Source organism: Guillardia theta (assembly GCF_000315625.1).
Source record: "Guillardia theta CCMP2712 unplaced genomic scaffold GUITHscaffold_104, whole genome shotgun sequence".
Lineage (NCBI taxonomy): Eukaryota > Cryptophyceae > Pyrenomonadales > Geminigeraceae > Guillardia > Guillardia theta.
This window is the reverse complement of record NW_005434570.1, coordinates 224,940-242,918: the sequence shown is the minus strand read 5'-3', so window position 1 is coordinate 242,918 and position 17,979 is coordinate 224,940. Positions and strand designations below refer to the sequence as shown.

The 17,979-nt window shown below is 51.7% G+C and overlaps 6 protein-coding genes across 6 annotated transcripts; 1 reads left to right on the top strand and 5 right to left on the bottom strand.

Annotated features, from left to right (window-relative positions):
• Window positions 1-1,147: 1,147 nt before the first annotated feature.
• Window positions 1,148-1,550, bottom strand: GUITHDRAFT_155155 (hypothetical protein). Its single transcript, XM_005823717.1, has one exon. It carries the CDS (start codon window positions 1,450-1,452, stop codon window positions 1,174-1,176), a length of 279 nt encoding a protein of 92 aa, XP_005823774.1. The 5' UTR covers window positions 1,453-1,550; the 3' UTR covers window positions 1,148-1,173.
• An 875-nt stretch (window positions 1,551-2,425) lies between these two features.
• GUITHDRAFT_145529 (hypothetical protein) lies at window positions 2,426-5,018 on the bottom strand (the record flags this gene model as incomplete). Its single annotated transcript, XM_005823716.1, has 20 exons — window positions 2,426-2,458; window positions 2,532-2,580; window positions 2,625-2,665; window positions 2,736-2,803; window positions 2,850-2,883; window positions 2,937-3,018; window positions 3,149-3,189; window positions 3,238-3,297; window positions 3,345-3,395; window positions 3,442-3,465; window positions 3,684-3,725; window positions 3,776-3,823; window positions 3,959-3,998; window positions 4,049-4,108; window positions 4,151-4,198; window positions 4,253-4,287; window positions 4,341-4,433; window positions 4,471-4,518; window positions 4,575-4,799; window positions 4,854-5,018. The coding sequence occupies 20 exons, from the start codon at window positions 5,016-5,018 to the stop codon at window positions 2,426-2,428; spliced, it is 1,287 nt and encodes a 428-aa protein (XP_005823773.1).
• Window positions 5,019-6,998: 1,980 nt separating this feature from the next.
• GUITHDRAFT_145528 (hypothetical protein) lies at window positions 6,999-8,950 on the bottom strand (the record flags this gene model as incomplete). The annotated part of the gene is made up of 10 exons (XM_005823715.1): window positions 6,999-7,062; window positions 7,366-7,429; window positions 7,486-7,534; window positions 7,584-7,661; window positions 7,725-7,762; window positions 7,976-8,122; window positions 8,471-8,550; window positions 8,612-8,725; window positions 8,801-8,850; window positions 8,903-8,950. The coding sequence occupies 10 exons, from the start codon at window positions 8,948-8,950 to the stop codon at window positions 6,999-7,001; spliced, it is 732 nt and encodes a 243-aa protein (XP_005823772.1).
• A 1,592-nt stretch (window positions 8,951-10,542) lies between these two features.
• GUITHDRAFT_155154 (hypothetical protein) lies at window positions 10,543-11,360 on the bottom strand. Its single transcript, XM_005823714.1, has one exon. The coding sequence runs from the start codon at window positions 11,251-11,253 to the stop codon at window positions 10,924-10,926; it is 330 nt and encodes a 109-aa protein (XP_005823771.1). The 5' UTR covers window positions 11,254-11,360; the 3' UTR covers window positions 10,543-10,923.
• A 603-nt stretch (window positions 11,361-11,963) lies between these two features.
• On the bottom strand, window positions 11,964-13,131 carry GUITHDRAFT_89929 (hypothetical protein). Its single transcript, XM_005823713.1, has 4 exons — window positions 13,002-13,131; window positions 12,235-12,381; window positions 12,129-12,186; window positions 11,964-12,080 (listed from the first exon to the last, which is right to left on the bottom strand). Exons 1-4 carry the CDS (start codon window positions 13,110-13,112, stop codon window positions 12,004-12,006), a joined length of 393 nt encoding a protein of 130 aa, XP_005823770.1. The 5' UTR covers window positions 13,113-13,131; the 3' UTR covers window positions 11,964-12,003.
• A 1,924-nt stretch (window positions 13,132-15,055) lies between these two features.
• On the top strand, window positions 15,056-17,542 carry GUITHDRAFT_158659 (hypothetical protein; the record flags this gene model as incomplete). Its single annotated transcript, XM_005823712.1, has 10 exons — window positions 15,056-15,280; window positions 15,443-15,505; window positions 15,833-15,881; window positions 16,172-16,212; window positions 16,388-16,471; window positions 16,530-16,584; window positions 16,631-16,722; window positions 16,930-16,964; window positions 17,337-17,409; window positions 17,477-17,542. The coding sequence occupies 10 exons, from the start codon at window positions 15,056-15,058 to the stop codon at window positions 17,540-17,542; spliced, it is 783 nt and encodes a 260-aa protein (XP_005823769.1).
• Window positions 17,543-17,979: the final 437 nt, after the last annotated feature.

Here is a 17,979-nt window from a genome sequence, read left to right as displayed (position 1 = left end):
GCCTCATCCTGGCATGGATCGCAAGTGTGTTCAAAAACATACCCGCCTCAGAGATCACTACACCCGGCCCGGCCGCCGCTGTCACGAGTCCGATCGCCGATCGGACGGCTCGGACAGCACGGTCACCGTGTCGGACGGTCACCGTCTGGGCCCGGCCGGTCCGGCGGGGCTGGACCGTCCGTCTGAACTTTCGGAAGCTCGACTGCTACATGCACAGCTCAGTGACTTAACTTTGAGTAAAGAGACTCAGCGGTGAGTTTCGAGTGCTTGGCAGCCTTCCGTACGATTGGACCTCGAGGAGGAGCAGGCAGCAGACCTAAGCGAACGCACGAGGGATGCTCGCTCGAACGTGAGGAGCCTCACGTGACCACTCAGGCTAGTGGTTCCCCTCAACCAGAAAAGTAGATCATGCACAAATTCTAAGATGGTCTGTCCTTTCCCTTGCTGTGTGTGTGCCAAGAACCGATAGTGTGTTGGTAGGAGACCGCACATGGAGGATCACTTTCAGGTGTCTGTGTTGAACACTGCCTTGCATCAGGTAGTTGCAATCGAGTTCGAACTGGGGGGGTGCTGAACCATTTCATGCGCCAAGGGCATCAACTTCTTCGGGGTGTTCGACGGGCATTCGGGAACTCGATGTGCAGAATTCCTCAAGAAGAATCTTGTTGGATATCTTACAAATTCGATCAGGAAAGTGAACCTGCCACTTGAGCTGAATTTGTTTGACAGCTGCTGCAGCAATGTGGACTTTAACCAAGTGAACGAATTCAGCAAAGCGATTTCGAACAGCTACCTTGAATGCGACCGAAATTTTCTGGTGAGGCTCTCAGGTGTGAAGATCAACGTGCATTGACCAATATTTTTGTTGTGCAGGAGATTGCTGTGAACAATCGATGGTTTGACGGGTCGACTGCAACAACGGTATGTTGTTGTTCTGATGTACTGTACCTTTGTGAAGCCTCTCAACCAAACTGGTGCCAGGCAATCCTTTACCATCAATCTGTTTATGTTGCGAACGTTGGAGACTCGAGAACAATACTTGCCCGTCTTGGTCAAGTTGGAAACATGCCCGTGCTTATTCCATGTTCTGACGGATCTTCGAAGGCGATGTGTTGGTGTTAAAATAAACTTCATATCTACACTCTCGCAAGGTGTAAGAAGTGGTTTATTTCTTCAGATCTCAAAATCTAATTGTGACATCATATTAACATTGATATACTTGCTCCATTTCGACGACAGAACTACAGTAGTTCTTGCGCTTCGTTTTGAACTCGCTGCTCGCACACTCTGAAGAAGCATGTCTGTTTGCGCAGCAATCTGGTTGCAAATATCCTCGTTGGCTTGCTGTCTGCGACTGGCGCGTCTGAGATTTCGCTTCGAATGAGATTCTAGCCAAAAGTTTTCGTACACTATGGTAACGGATACCTTGGGCGCTTTGCTGTTTGTTTGCATTCTAGAAGAGGTGAGAGAGAAGAGAGAAATAGGAGGATATACGATGGTCTCAAGTAGGAGCGCAGACGAGAGTCGACGATCACAACAGGAGGAGGAGCCGAAGCAGACGAGGTCGAGCACGATATCTAGCGAGAGGACGATTCGGATCTGTTTTAACCTTGATTTCCCTCGCGGCCACCCTCACCCCCGACTGTACTCATTCGAAGTAGCACCTCTACCCCTCTCTTTGATGGTAAAATACCCCCATTACTCCCAAGGTATATCTAAGACCGTTTTGTGTAGGGGTTATAATATTCCCATGTCAGCGCAAGTGTAGTAAAGTTGTCAGCCATCGCGGATCGGACCTGAAACGTTATATGTTGAAGGATAGTTATGCAGCATGAGGAATGTGCTTCTCGAAAACTCTCGATATGGAATAATTCGAGGTCGACGTTGCTCCTGCTTATCAGTAAAACAGCACCTTTCCACCACAAGACAGTCGGTCGGTCACCGTCAGCATATCTCGTGCACCCCCCCCGCCCGACCGGCTGTTTCCGCTCGCTCAAGGCAGGTCAAATGTATACCGGCAGATAGGCTAGTAGAGTAAAACTTACGGTACAACATTCCGATCAGAACCGGGATGATCCCGCCGGAACCTAGCGGTCAAAACTTTTTACTCAAGTCCGAGTTCATCCAGTAGTAGTCCGGGCCCGGGGATTCCGAACTAGGCTCGGAACTGAACCGGCGGCCGCCCGGCGGCGATTTCAAGCTTTGAAGTTGACCCGGTACGGTCCGACGTCAGCTCTGTGAGATCAACTTCAAAGTAACTCAGCGCCGGGCCGGGTAAAGGGCCGCCTGGCCTCGACGCACGGCCACTGTTCAATGGTTTGCGGGCCGCGGCCCTTGGCAAGTGACGGTTCGATCAAGTTTCAAGTTTGTATCATTCAATGTTAAAGAATAACTTTTTCCCTCTTATACACAGTCATTTCTGCGATCAGTAGCGCATGTTCATAGGATGGGGAGCATCCTGCACCTGAAGTAGAGGCGAGTGTGAGTGAGCAACAGGAGCGAGAAAGCAACGCGAGGGCGCTAGGGAGTACCTTGAACAGTTTGTTGAGAGCATCCAGCCAGCCGTTGATCTCGCTCTCGCTGCGGCATGAATCAGAGCCACGATCCTCGTCCTGATTACCCACCTCATCGCCGACAGCAGATAAACTTTGCCCGACTTGGCATCCTGGCGAACCCCACCCCCCCCTTATGCGTCAGCACCCGTTGCCTCCACCCGTCTCCCCTCCCTCGCTCACCTGGACTGACACACAGTAACGACCGTTGGAGTCGTTGGCTGCCTCTCGCCTCGCCGTGTAGGTTGGATCTGGGCAGACGGTCAGGCTCAGCCGGATGGCGGCAGGGCAGGTCACCCAGTGAAAGCGGCTTGCGGGGGGCTATGCTAGCCTGCCATCATGATGAGCGAGATGAGAAGCCCGAGGGAAAAGAGGACGAGAGACCCTCGAGGCTTCCGAGTCGTCCGTGTAGTAGGCGAGGATGAAGTGGACGACCTTAGCACCGGCATAAGCTACCGAATCGCTCCTGCACCTCTTGTCTGCACCTGCCAGTTGGCGTGCATCGAGCTCTCCTCGTTGCTATCCTCTACGACTCTGCTGGGTTGTCAGAGCTCAGCAGCTGGGCAGGAGCTGGGCAGGACCTGTGGAGTTCATACCATCGCTTCTGCCACTCTGTGGTGAAGTTGTCGAGGAAGCCCTGGAAAGAAAGGTGAGAGCTCAGAAGACATTGCGAGCAACCGCTCACATTCTTCTTTGTCTTTCGTTTCCACAGCCAGCCGGCATAGCAAGGCTTCTCTCCCACAAGCTGAACGTAATTCCATCAGCAAGGAAAGGCAACATAATCTGACGTACGCGTTTGCACTCAAAGACGTCCGCTTCGTCGTCTTCCTCACGCACTCCCCCCTTTCAGATGTCAGCATTCACACAGCAGAGTCTCCGCCAGCAAGACCTTGAGCGGTTTCTTCTCGACAGCCTGCCAGGAACAGCATCAGCGAGCAACGAGCGAGCAAGGAGAGGAGACAATTGCCTGCAGACTTTTCGGAGGGCTATTGGTGAACGTAGATCGCAGGTCAACCACCAAGACTGTGATGTTGTCGTTGCTCCCCTTCTTGAGCGCTTCTTCTACGATCGCCTTGGATGCCTATGGAGAGCTGACGTCATCATGGATCAGAAGAGGCTAAGACACAAGACCTTCTGTGGGTCCTCATGTTTTATGGCAATTTCGACCGCTTGCTGCGAGATGTTTGTGAGATCTGCGTCATGCTGCATAGTCTGGATGTCACCTTGTTCGAGACGACATCCCACACACCATCGCTCGCCATGATCATGTACTGTTACACAATCTTCAGCGTCAAGTCAAGTTGGCATATCAATTGTTCTGACTTCATCCCCTGGACTGAGAGTGTAGTGTTTGACCTATCAAGAAGGTTACTATCTGGCGGGCTACTGGCTCTATTGAGAAATACCTCAGGGTCAGCAATCACTGCCTTGTTACTAGTCTTCAAGCTATCCAGCTTCTTTCAGCTTCATTCTGCACAGAGCATGCTACCGCTCACCTGCCATCACCAAAAGATCTCGAGGTAGCAAGAAGCCCATCCACACGTGGTACGCCGATCCTGAAGGAATTGAGCGCAAGAGAGCGAGTGAAGTCACTTTACTTGATGATCGATCCTCCCGCTGCGATGATTCGTTCTTGTTCATCGGGTCTGCATCAAACAGGGTTAGGATTCCCCCGCTAACTGCCACAATCGAAAGGAAACCTGGACGGTTTGTGATCGTCGGAGAGTGGAATCGCCTTCGAAGATCCGTCAGAACATGGAATAAGTACGGGCATGTTTCCAACTTGACCAAGACGGGCAAGTATTGTTCTCGAGTCTCCAACGTTCGCAACATAAACAGATTGATGGTAAAGGATTGCCTGGCACCAGTTTGGTTGAGAGGCTTCACAAAGGTACAGTACATCAGAACAACAACATACCGTTGTTGCAGTCGACCCGTCAAACCATCGATTGTTCACAGCAATCTCCTGCACAACAAAAATATTGGTCAATGCACGTTGATCTACACACCTGAGAGCCTCACCAGAAAATTTCGGTCGCATTCAAGGTAGCTGTTCGAAATCGCTTTGCTGAATTCGTTCACTTGGTTAAAGTCCACATTGCTGCAGCAGCTGTCAAACAAATTCAGCTCAAGTGGCAGGTTCACTTTCCTGATCGAATTTGTAAGATATCCAACAAGATTCTTCTTGAGGAATTCTGCACATCGAGTTCCCGAATGCCCGTCGAACACCCCGAAGAAGTTGATGCCCTTGGCGCATGAAATGGTTCAGCACCCCCCCAGTTCGAACTCGATTGCAACTACCTGATGCAAGGCAGTGTTCAACACAGACACCTGAAAGTGATCCTCCATGTGCGGCCTCCTACCCTGCGTGCTGTAGTAGCCATAGGGCCACCCGGAGCAATTGTACGGTGTCCAGTGCTGCCCCCCCGACTCATCCTTGGAGCGATTCGGCCTGGCGGTAAGCATGGCAGCTCTGCTGACCGAATCCTCTAGTGTGCAGTAACCGAGGATGCAGTGCCGTCAGTTAGGGAGTTTGACTAGGAAGGGGTCGCCAAGAATCTAGAGCAGACCCAGTCTCGATGCGCCTGAACGAGCAGTAGACCGGAGTAGTCGGCGCAATGACCTGAGGAAGACGATTCACCATGACTTGCATGTTGCAAGCAAAGGAGCGAAAGGTATAAGAAGAGCAGAGCATGCGGCCGGACATGAACAATCACACGCGGAGATGCACAGGCAGAGACTGATGGGCAGATGTGAAGACTGTTGCGGCGGGAAAGTGACGTCGGGACAGCAAGAGTAGCGAACGGAGAGGATTAAAGGGATTTCCATGGGGATAGGATTTTGGCAGGAGTAGATACGAAAGAAACATGGCATACGACGTGCATGCACGCCTCGTGAGTTGTGCCGTGAGTCAAGCAGTCGCAGCGAGCATTGTGCGCAAGGCGAGATCAGGGGGCGTTTCCAGTGATAGAGAGAGGAGAACAGACGAAGATAGAGAGGGGAGGAAGGGCGCACGCGAGTATGAGCTAACAGGGGAGGAGGAGGAGCCAGCGGCGGCGGCGGGCAGGGCAGGGGAGGAGGATGGGGATGCTGGTGACGGAATGCCATGAACAAGTGCGATCCAACATTTGATGTGGTTGGGGGTGGGGTTATTGGGAGGGGGTACGGTTGTCTATCGAGGTGTTAACAACCTATCGTCTATCGGGGGTTGGGGTACTTTAAATAGGGTAGGATATTGAGGGGGTACCTTCGTTGACTCTAAATACGTGGGTACGAGATAGAGGAGATAACGGGTAGTCTAATTTGTTGTAGGGTACTGATACGTTTCGATTCTGCAGACATCTGTCTTGATAATAAGACATGGGTAGTGGTACATTTACAGGGGTGTCTCTCTCAAACAGGGGGTAGTGATGAGCAGGGGGTGGGACGTTACATTTCGATGGGTGGGTTGTTGTGTCAAAGAAGAGGTGGGTTGTCAAGTTTGGGGTGGTACTTGAGGCAGGGTAGGGTGGTCCACTCTTTTATGGGTGGGGCTGGTTTGGAGTGCAGCTAGATTCAGGGTCTTCGAGTCCAAAATATGAAATATCTCAAATTTTCTTTGTATATTCCAACATTGAACCTGATTTTTCAATTGTTTTTGCAAGAATGTTACAACAGAGCGGCTGGGGCTGTTTAACCTGACTTGCCCAGGGGTGGTCAACCACCTCTGTAGGTCTCAGGGTACTTGGGGTACGAGGAAATGGAGACATGATAATAGGGGTAGGTGGTGTGGAAGAGAGGTCATCAGGAACACGTGGTTGAGGGGGTGTATGAATGAAACGATCCAAAAGCACAACGTTTGATTTTGGATCCTTGTTGACTTCAGGGTGAATAACCCCTCTATCTTGTAGGAAAAAAAATATTGATAAATAATTTGTATTGCGAATAAGATAGTAAAGTGATCCTCAGAATATTGAGTAACTATTGCAGGTGGCCATGAAAAAAAGTGAAATTATGAAAAGCTTCAAGGTTGAGGCCTTTGAAGGAGAAACTTAAGTTGAAGAAGTATTCTGAAATGCCTAATTAGCTAAATGCTTTGATGGCTGCGCAACTTGTGACACTCAGGCTCCGTCCGGAGAGTCCGTCCCGCCGCGCGCGGCCCGGCCCGCCCGGCTGCCGTGAGGCTCGGGAGCAGCACCGCCCGGCCGTCACCCGCGGCGGCGCCCCCCGCCCCCCCGCCCCCCCCCGCCCCCGGCGCCGCGGGCCCGGCGTGACCGGCCCGCCGGGCGACCCGGGCGGCGTACAACGGTCGCCAACTCCGTGACTGTCAGTTTTCAAGTTTTCATTCGGTCACAGAGTCATGTTCCGGGCCCCGGCGCCCCGGCGCCGCCCGGCCACCGTGACTCACACGCCGGGCCGGGCCCATACCCGCGAGACACGGTCACACGATTTTATTCGCTCCGATGATCACCTCGAGACTTTGAGCGCGGCGTCCGGCGCGTCCAAGTCCATCAGTTTGACACTCAGACGTCTGCCAGCCAACCAGTCAGAGAGGAGCGGCCATAGCACTGCAGGCGGGCAAGAGACCTCGAGAGGGCGGGGACAGCTGCTACAAGCGCGAGTAGGAAGAGCAGAAAGAGCTGCCTGAAAACCGGAATTACTCGAGCTGGACCCCAACAGCACATAAAGATCAAGGCCGGGAGAGTGCAGTGAATGAAGCAAAACGGAGCACGAAAGGCGGCGATGGAGGAAAGGGGGAGGGGAGAGGGCGCCAGAGGAAGGCAAGGGGCTAGGATGAGTGGATTGAAACGACGGGGGGATCCTTCAGGCTTACCTCGCACTTGGCTTTAACAAGTCTTCTCCAGCCTCCAGCCTAGATAGCGCAGCTCCTGTCTCCACTGCACCTCCCTTGTCATCCTTGGCGGAAGGGGAGGAAGGGGGTGGATGCTGTTACCTGCTAGGAGGCTGGCAGGAAGAGCTCCGATCAAAGTTGCTCCGGCGAACTGCGAGCATTAAGAGACCGGTAGGACAGGAATCAGCAACTTGCATCACCTGCCATACAGGGATCGGCACGAGCGGTAATGAAATGTTGAGGAACCATGCGGGGATCATTGGGAGACCCTCATGGATCTGCTCTCCTCGTCAGTCGGCTCCCCCTAAGCCCTAAGCCCTAAACCCCCTCCTCCTGCTTACAAGACTAAGAAGAATAGGTTGTCGGATCCCATCATCATCTGCGTGCACTTCGTCAGCGACTCCTCAAGTTGGTTAGCTGGTTGCAGAACCTGCCGGAGAGACGCTACCCGGGTGGGAAAACTGTACAAGGAAGCGAAGAATGAGGAACGAGGTCAACATGCGATAGAAACATCTCGTACTTGCGGGATACAAAATCTTTCAGCAGCGCCAGCGATAGCAGGTAACACAGCACTGCCCCTGCAGTTGCACACCCTGCCAAGACATGCTCAGCCCCCCGGTCGCGATAATAAGGTCGGTAGGGATACCGAGAGCATAAGGAAGGGCAACCAAGTACTCCCCATGCGGAATGACATCTTTGAATAGACATCCAGCGAGAACGTTCATCGTCGTTCCGCTCCCTGATTCACAAAAGTCAACCTTGTCAACCAAGACATGGACAAGAAGAATGCCTGGAATGCAGAAAGTCTGCAGCAAGATATACAGCATAGACATCCCCAATAACAATCTGCAATGCACATAAGTCTTCGTTCCTTCATCTTCATCGCCCTACCTCCATTTGTGTAGTGTTCGATACGCCAACAGCAAGTCCTTGTCCCGTCTGAAATGCTCAGCTGGCGTCGAAAGTCAGGAGGACGCAAGAAAGCAGAAGGAAACAAAGGAAGAGAAGAGAGTGGATAACAGAAGAAGAGCAGCGGACGGAACCAAGGAGAGCTCAACAGATGCCGTGGCAAAGCAGCGTCTCCTACCTTTTGTCGGGTGCCAGATGAATTTGTTATCTCTACTCTCTACAGTCGACAGAGGCGGCAGAGTGAAGAAAATAAATGCCCTACATCACCATATCAACAAGCACAATCCTCGACCTCCAGCACAGCAGCTTGCTTCCTTACATGAGCGCGACAAGAGCCAGGACGCAAGTCAGGATTATGTAGGTCTGTTTCAGCTCTGGGTTGGAGCCGCTGGGAGGAGGGCTCTGCCGCCCTGCCTCCATGCGAGAAAGCTGCCTAGTCAGCACTGGGCGATCCCTGGACTCGTTTCATTCTCCCCGCCCGAACCGTCTTACTCCTCCCTCCTCGTACCTCTTTCCTCCATCCAAACCCTTCGAAGCCTCGTCAGGGCGAAACTCCTCCTACTGCAAGGTTAGGAGGGCCCAGCCCGTACATAGAAGGCATCGTCATCACCTGGTTCGCTGCGGCTGCGATCGCAGACATTGATCGCGTCCTCGCCATGCCGTCCTTCAGCACTAGCCAGCCTTGTACTCAAACACCTTGAAAAAGACTCCTTGAGTTCCCTCGTCGGGCAAGCAGTCTATCGGCTTCTACAAGCAGAGACGCAAGGCAACAGCGCAGTCTCTTTCAGTATCAAACTCTTTTCATCACCCTATTACTCGCTCTCGATTCAAGTTATCCTATTGCTCAGCTTCCCTATCGTCCCTGCGGGCTCACAAGCACTCATGAGAAACTTTCTTGTCGGCAGTGTACTTGCATGACATCATCTCACACGCCCGACTTCTCACGAACATCAACGAGCATTACAAAAATCTCATCAGACTCTGATAATCTCTAAGTCGATCGTTTCAAACTCATCGTCCCACCTACCTCCTGTCCTGATTTTCGTTACTCAATGTCCATGCACTGTACGTCACAATTCGATTGTCCTCCTCTACCATTGAGTCGGATCCAGCCACGGCATGTCCTTGCCGCCATGCATTTCGTCCCTCCTCGTCCTCGTCCTTCCTATCCTCCTCTCCCTTCCCCTCTGCTTCCTTACCTTCAACGCCGCCTGCTCCTTCCATGAAGACGCTGATCCCCTAGCAATACCCGAAGTTTCTTCAATAAGAGATAAGTTTGTTATTTGAAGATGTCATCCCAAACGATGCCTGCCAGCATTTAAGATTCATCAATTAGACTCCAATCAAAACTTCAGTAGTCCTTCAAATGATCTTTCCATCTCTGATTTCTTGTTATTAGTCTATTTATTTACAATTTAGCTGATTCAGAGTGGCCGTGCAGGAGCACATCCACCCGACCTCGAGTATCATCCAGCAGCATACTACCCCACCCTACCTTATCACTGTCATTAGGCCTGATTTGCCATCAATTCACGGGTTCCTACCCCTACCCCCATTGGGGTTTAAACGAGCTCGGTTGAGATCTCAAGCCGACGTAACTGCGCAACGAGGGGTTGTATCCGTTACAGACGTTATTTATTGATGACCGACCCAACGGTTACCGATTCTGAACAAGTTGAACGGACTCAGTCTACTCCTCGTACTGAAATCAGTAGTCTCACGGAGCGTCTCACGGCCGGCTACAGTGCCGCACGCCGGGCCCGGCCCCCCCCCCCCCCCCCCCCAACCCACCCTCCCGGCCGGGCCGAACGGTTCTGCGGCCGCCGTGACCGCCGGTAGGCTACGGGCCCGGCGTACGGTACGGTATTCACACACTTGGCAGGCTGAACTGCTCCGAGCGAACTGATTTGAGTCGATTCAAATCGCACGGCCATTTGAATTTCGAATCATGCGGCGATTGGCCCTGTACGGGACCCCCACCCCCTCCAATAGTCCACATGAGCTAGGGGTCGGTAAGAAATACAACCACGACTCCTTTGTAGCACATTGGGCTGGGGTGGGCGTTTGGACTGGAGAGGTATGTATGCCCCTTTAACTTATCTCCTTACATAGTAAATATGAATACTTTGATGATAGTCTTTAGCTATTCAAAATTCTTACCCCTATTTCCCAGGATGTACCCCTCCCTTACGCAAGATCTTGCAATACCACCCCTCCCTTCCGTCCGGTCCAACAAAGAACTTCCCGCCTCTGGTGCCCTTCCTCCCCCGCCCGTTCCCTTCCCCTCCCGCCGCGACCTCTCCTGGTCCAAGTCCTGGTCCACCTCTCCTTCCCCTTCATTGATCCCTGTGTTTCAACTCACTTCCTGCGCCAGTAGCTTCTATTCCCTCCCCCTCATCTTCTTGTTCATCTTGTGCAACTGGCTGGATTCCAACCGACTTTCTACTTGCCCGTGCTCCAACACCCTACTTACACCGAGACATCCTGTTGATCCGAGATGGTACAGTATCGAAACCCTACATGCCAACAAGAGAGCAATGGAACAACTTTTGCGTCATGCGTTGTTCCTCCTCACTACTATTCACACTCTTATTACCAAGCTTGCATGCCTTTCAATCCTATCTACCCGTATTATGGACAAGAGGCGCACAAGGAACCCAACACAAAGGTCAAGCAAACCAACAAGCACACAACTATCTCGGACATAAAGGTCAAGAACTCCTCATCTGAGATGTCAGATGAACAAGCTTGCTTCGTGCTTCTCTCACTTGCTACGGGTAGTGAGAAGACCAGCATCTCCTCAATTCTCGATGTGGAACACAAGAGCACTCCTTGCAAAGAACTTAGATGCAAGGTAGATGAGATCATACCACCTGCTTTGGATATCTCATTGCAATCGCCCAGCAGCAGCAGCAGCAGCAGCAGCAGCAGCAGCAGCAACCGATCGAGTTGCAGCCCCATTTGTCATGACGAGAACATGGACCTTTCATCAAGCATGGAAATGGATGCCTCGGTGGACTCCTCTTCTACCAACGATTCTGATAGCAACGACTCCCTCGCATCCATGGACATCAATCGCAATTCTGTGAAACGTCTCATGAACTTGGATTATCTGCTGAGGACCGCCAAGTCTCAGGGAGTGATCACTTTGGAATCTGCGCCTGCTCAGTCCGACAACTGCGTGATGGGATGGAAGCGAATCCTCGTGTCGGATCCTCTCAGGCTCAATCAAATGATCCGAGGAATGGTTGAAGAGGATATGGACGGTATCTGGAAGAAGGCAAACGGGAAGGGATGCAGAGGGTTGAAGAACCCGACATGGGGAGTCTATGATTTGTTCAGAAAGATCGGCGTAAAGCCTAACATGCGTGGGCCGCAAGAAACGGATCCTGGGAAATCCGACATGTTCTACTACAGGGAATGGATCTTCAAGAATGACAAGAGCTTCCATCAGGCCAGAAAACGGCTTGCAACTGGGTTCTCGTGTTGCAAGGGTAAGAGACCAGATTGGAGAAAAGTGAAAAGCGCGAAGAGCAGCATCAAGATCTAAAAGCTCATTTTTCCCCGTGTGCGTGAGTCACATGAACGAAAACAATATTATAAACAAAGCCAAAAACAACACATTTTGTCTACTACCGTCGGGCCAAATCAACTTTAGGCAAATCAGGCCTACTGTGTCAAACTCTTTTAATATGAATAAAGATACCGTTCTCAATATCCATTCTCCTTCAGATAATCAGCAAGTTTCTCTACCACAACATTGCAATCTCCAGCTTGTTGGTTCTCGCCTGTAACTGAATTAGAGAATATTTCTAAACTGGCACAATTATCCCTACCGTACATCCCAATGAGAATGCACTGGTTAGTTTTGGCAATGCAAGCTCCCTCAGGTCCCTGCAAATCCATCAGAAGAGAACTGGCTAGCATGGTCATCGGATCTACATGGCGGAGGTAGATTGAGCTTTCATCAGCACGGAGCACAAGGAACTTGACGCCCTGCAGAGTCACCGGCATCGCATCGCTGCCGAGCACTGAGTTGGGAGATCCTGCAATGGCAGTTGCGATGCTGGCTCCTTCTTGTGCGCTCATCTGTTCACATCAAACATGGTGAGAGAATGAAACCTCTGTTGGATTCGCTACAAGTCTAATTCGCGACACTTGCACTATGGCCGACAGCAGATACTACTACACAAGCAGAGACTATCAACACATTCAATTTCCTGAAAATTTCATGCCGTAGTGACAGTTCGATGAGTCGCATTAAAAGAACTGACAATTGGGTGTGGAAAATATATGATGATATCCTAATAGTTGCTCGTTTTTTTCTCGTTGCAACAGATTTCTCGACATATCACTGCAGGTTCACACGTACATAGCGATAATAACACAATAATTGATAGAGTCATCTATGAATGCACCATCCAGTTCCACACTTGGAAAGTTCAAATCCGCATTAGAGCGATGTAAAAAGTTTCCCTCTGAAGCGTTCAAGGGACATGAGAGGTTGCCAATGCGGTAATTTACATCCTTAGCACATCAGAGAGCAGCTCTCTTTCCGTAAAGCAAGCTTCCAAACTCGCATCGTTCAGACATAAGAACATCTACATTCATCTAGTTCGCCTCAAACTAGCACAAGGCCTTTTTTGCCCACTCTCAACTCCCATGTGCCATTGATATGACAACACAATCCTTCCGCTCTGTGTGCTCACCTTGAAGTTCGCGGAGGAGGCCCAAATCGCGCCATTGAGGCCTATGATAGCGGCATGGGAAACCTTCCTTGTCCCCACCAGATGATCGTCCACGTAGGCTTGCCACGACATAGCCGCCGAGGATGTCGCTGTGTTGCTTCGACTCCACCACCCCCACCCCTTACTTTTTAACCCCCACCCCTTTTGAACAATCACCCCGTAGTTTCGAATGTTCCACTTCCGTGGTTGACCCTACCAGGTGTGAAGTTCATAGTTCACATAAAGTATTAAAACCTTTTTTATTATTTCAAACTCCCATTGATGTTTGCAAAATATTTTGATACCCTTTGCATCCAAACCGGAGTCGCTTTCAAACCATTCCGATGTACCCCTACCCCCTCTTTCATACCACCAATTATCTCCACACCCTGCCTGAATATCACCCTACCCCCAAATTAGTACTACCCTTGTTGCAGTACCCCTACTACCCCATATAAACCTCCACCCCCAAGGACCATCTACCCCCACCTACTCATTTCCTGCCCATTTTCGGCCCATCGTTCCTTTCTGACAACCCTGATCTCATCACCACCCCTCTCACACATAGGAAAAAGTACCCCCTCGGAGGCATTTTCCCACCACCCTGTCACTCAAATCGGATGGTCAAATTGGACCCACCCAATAAAATTAAAAGAAGGTCAAATGCAATCATGGCACACAGGTAGGGTACTGTACCCTACCTTATCCATTCTCAAATATCTTCCCGGATTTTAGGGGTACAATCGGCTATACTGTTAGACGTACCCTACTTCGCAATAAAGGACCCCCCTTTCGGGGTTCGGAGTCTGTTTGTTCCGGCCCTCCCTCCTCTTCTAGCTAATCCATATTGGTGGGTGGGTGGGTCGGTGTGGGTCATGGTGTAGTAGGTTCAGGAAAACTGGGTATTTTTTCAGATCAAAGGGTGGGTACATAGATAGTCCCTCCGGGTAGGGTAGACTACCCCCTCTGGTGTTTGTAGCTTGGGTAGGACTGGAATGTTCGACCTGATTTGAAAATTCAAATGACCCCCACCCCCCTGTCCACTAGGGGACTCCCATCGGCTCACGCCCGGATCGAGCTCAACAGGTCCACTCGAGGTCTGCCTCAAGGGTCAGACATTTCTCGAGTGGAGCTCTAATCTCAGAGGGGGAAGGTGGCAGCATCTGCGCAAGTGGAGGAAGGGATGTCCACTGACGTCATCAACATATTCCTCAGCTGGCCAGCCCGCCTCACCGATTCCATGTCCCCGGCTGGTGCCGGGCGACCCCCGGGCCCGGTAAAAGTCTCTCTGTCACTGAACGTTGGTACTCATAAGGAATGGCATGTAGGAAGAAGAGCAAGGCAAGAAGCGGAAGGAAGGAGAGGGAGTGAGGGGAGACACGGAGACAGACGAAGGGACGGAGGCAGAGGCAGGAGAATAGGAGGAGTAGATTTGACAGGACCGTAGCAGTGACATAAAGGACTGAGAGCTGTCTTAGTGCAGTCTCATCGGAGCAAGACACCTTTCGGCTGACCAGGCTTGTCGTGACTGAGACATGAATTTGTTGTGGCAGCGAGTAGTATCACCAGGGTTCTGACCTCTCATGCTTTAACAGAGGGCCTTGCATGATATGACCTTTGTTCGTGGAGGACCTCTGAGAAAAGTCACCCGGCCATTGCTCTTCCGTTCAAATCCCCTCGTTCGGTCTCTTATCATTGGCGCTGCCTGCATACCCGCGACAGCTGCGTTCATATCAGCAACCAAGCTTCCTTCCCTACGTGATCAGCTGAGCAGATCGAACCTCCAAGGCTCAACCTTCCCCCCGCGTGTCAGGAAGACGTCTTCTTCGTGCGAGCCTTGTTCTTGTCGATACCCCCTGACACGCCACGGCAGGAGCGCGAACATGAATATCTTCGGAGCTTTCTCTGGTCAGGGCGCTACCCAACAGAAGTTCAGCCAGTCTTTCGTCGAGGGCGCCCCGTCCTGGGCGCAGCTGGAGGAGATGGTGAAGGGGACGGCGACAGGAGCGAGGCTGATCGAGGAGAAACAGCAGAGGATGAGAGGAGAGGGGCCGACGCATCGTGAGAACAAGCTCCGTCTCTTCGGCCATGACGAGAAGGAGATCAGGGTTGTGCTCTACAGGGACAGTGCTGCATGGTGCCCGTACTGTCAAAAGGTCTGGCTGCTGCTGGAAGAGAAGAAGATCCCCTACAAGATCGAGCTCATCAACATGCGATCCTATGGTGACAAGCCTGACTGGTTCCTTGCTAAAAATCCCCGGGTATGTCACAAGTGCCTGCGCCTGCGCCTGTGTCTGCTTGCGATCTCCTCCTCTGCTCATGAGCTCTGTTTGTGCGGATGGATATGCCATTGTTGCTCTTGCTGTCTGTGCACGTTCGTGTGGCTCCACCCGTCGGCTCACCATGACGATGCTGCTTGCCAGGGCCTCCTGCCAGTCGTCGAGGTAGACGGGAAGATGATCAGTGAAAGTGTGTACATCATGCAGGTTGAGCTGTAAAGCTCGAGGGGGAGGGCATGAACTAGCTGCACAGGTACTTGACTCCTTGTCCGAGAGCAACCCGATGCTGCCCCGATCGGACGAAAAGCTCATGGATCGAGCAAACTCGCTGATGCAGGTAGAACAAGGCGAGGAAGGGAGGAGAGGGAAAGGGAAAGAAGGCAGGGAGTTTCAGTGGTAGTGTGAGTGGTGATATTGGTGGTGGTGGTGATTGAGGAGGAGGTGAAGCACGCGTAGCAATGGGTTTAAGGAAGAGATTTTGTTGAAGTGTAGAGGAAGAAGAATGAATGTTTCTCTTTATAACTGCTCGTGCAGCTCGAAAGGAGACTCTTCGGAGACTGGTGTGGATTTGTGTTTCAACCTGGTAAGATACGATGAAGTGGTTTTTGCTCCTGCTCCTGCTCTTGCCCTTGCCCTTCTTGTTCTTGTTCTGGTTCTGGTTCTGGTTCTGGTTCTGGTTCTGGTTCTGGTTCTGGTTCTTGTTCTTGTTCTTGTTCTTGTTCTTGTTCTTGTTCTTGTTCTTGTTCTTGTTCTTGTTCTTGTTCTTGTTCTTGTTCTTGTTCTTGTTCTTTTGTTTTGCAGGAGGAGGAGGAGGAGGAGAAGGAGGAGGAGGAGGAGGAGGAGGATGTATCTGACTTTTGTCAACCCCGAAAGGATCTTTTGGGAAATCTTCTTTCGAGGCAACTCTGAACCTGGTGAAAACATTTCTATCTGTCACCTTTCCCTGTTCTCACCACCCACTTCCATCTTCTCCCTCCTCCATTTTCTCTCTGCTCCCTCTCTTTTCTTCTCCTCTCCCTCCATCGCTCCCTTCCCCCCATCCACTCTTTCTACACTCTCCTCTCTTCTCCCTCCTCACTCTCTCCACAGGTGGACGAGGCGTTGACTAGCTCGCCCGGCCCCTGGTTCCTAGGAGGGGACAACCCTTCCATCGTCGACCTGCAGTACATCTCGGTAAGAAGAGCTGTTCAGAGCTGATCTCCATCCTCCTCCTCGCTGACCTTCCTTGCAGCACATCGAGCGAATGATTCCCTCCTGCCTGTACTGGAAGGGATTCCAGATGAGAGGTCTTTTGCTAGGGCGGCAATCAGCAGGTGGGTGATGGGGTGACAGGCAACGGGAAGTGGAAGGGAATAGAGAGATGGCTGGCGGCGTTTGAGGAGAGGCCGACCTACATGGCAACTAAGAGTGACTACTACACTCATGTGAGATCGTTGCTGCTGCACTTTCCTGCCTGCGATCAATCTCAGTTCTCTCCGTCTGCTGTTTCTGTCTTTTCTCTTAGACTTGTTTGTTTTTGTCTTGTCTTGTCTTGTCTTGTCTTGTCTTGTCTTGTCTTGTCTTGTCTTGTCTTGTCTTGTCTTGTCTTGTCTTTTGTTTGTTCTCACCTTCTTCTGACTGTTATGATACAGGTGATGGATATTCCTCCTCAGTATGGCCCTGGCCAGTCTATCCCTGTAAGAACAACTTGCTTCTTTCCTTCCTCTCTCCTCTCTCCGCCCATCTACTGCTCCCCTCCTCACCTTCGCTCTCCTTCCACCCACTGTCTCCTGCTTATTCTCTCCTGATTCCCTCCCTCCCTTTTCTCCCCTTCCCTGCCACTCCCTTTAGTATTGTAAGCATGTTTCACTCTCTTCACGTCTTATTCCTGTTCAGGAAGGAGAGAAATATCAGAAGGAGATCGACGGACGTTCTGGGTGGTGATGTGACCTGCCCTTCTTCTGCCTCCACCTCTCCCTCTCCCTCTCCCTCCTCTCCCTCTCCCTCCTCCCCCTCCTCTCCTTCTTCTGGACTTTAAACTTCCTGATTTGTGCTCCAGGTCTCTTCCCCTGGCTCCTCTTTCCGAGACAAGCCTTGAGCCCGTCCTTCCCTTCAACAATCTTGGAGAAGAGGTGAGGTGAAGAGGAGGAAGAAGCGGGACAGGGAGAATGCTGGTGGCGTGCTGAGACGAGGGAAAAGGCTGCAAGACACGAGGCAGCAACTGTTCTGCTCGGAAATCATCAAGTGGGTGAATCAAGCTCTTGATTCTCTTCCTCCTGCTGCTCCCGCTCCTCGTTTTCTCTTCTTCTACTTTATCTTGGGTGCTCTCCTCTCCTCTCCCCTCCCCTCCCCTCCCCTCCCCTCCCCTCTTCTCACTGCCTCACACATTTGCAGGCTGTCGCTCGTTTCTGCTGCCGAGCAGCTGGTGAGCTTAGCCTCCCCGCTGCTCAAAATTCTCTGCTGCTCTTCTTTCGGCTGCTTCTCTTTCTTCCCCTCTCCCCTCTCTCCCTCTCTTTCCCTCTCTCCCTGTCACTCCTTTCCCCCCCTCCACCCCCCCGCCTTTCTATCTCTCTCTCTACCTTTACCTTTCCCTCTCCGTCGAGCCTTGTTTGCGTTGCTGCCTGGGGGTGGCCCAATGGGGCCCCGGCGAGGACTACGAGCAAAGCCCCCCAATGAGCAAAAGGAGGCGAAGAGGGCACGAC

Bases quoted from the DNA above. Each gene is read 5' to 3' on its own strand.
- GUITHDRAFT_155155 (XM_005823717.1), bottom strand. From the start codon at position 1,452: ATGCAAACAAACAGCAAAGCGCCCAAGGTATCCGTTACCATAGTGTAC.
- GUITHDRAFT_155154 (XM_005823714.1), bottom strand. From the start codon at position 11,253: ATGGGGCTGCAACTCGATCGGTTGCTGCTGCTGCTGCTGCTGCTGCTG.
- GUITHDRAFT_89929 (XM_005823713.1), bottom strand. From the start codon at position 13,112: ATGTCGTGGCAAGCCTACGTGGACGATCATCTGGTGGGGACAAGGAAG. The intron at 12,382-13,001 runs GTGAGCACACAG...TGATGTGAACAG, and splicing joins CCTCCTCCGCGAACTTCAAG to ATGAGCGCACAAGAAGGAGC. The intron at 12,081-12,128 runs GTAGGGATAATT...ATTCAGTTACAG, and splicing joins CATTCTCATTGGGATGTACG to GCGAGAACCAACAAGCTGGA.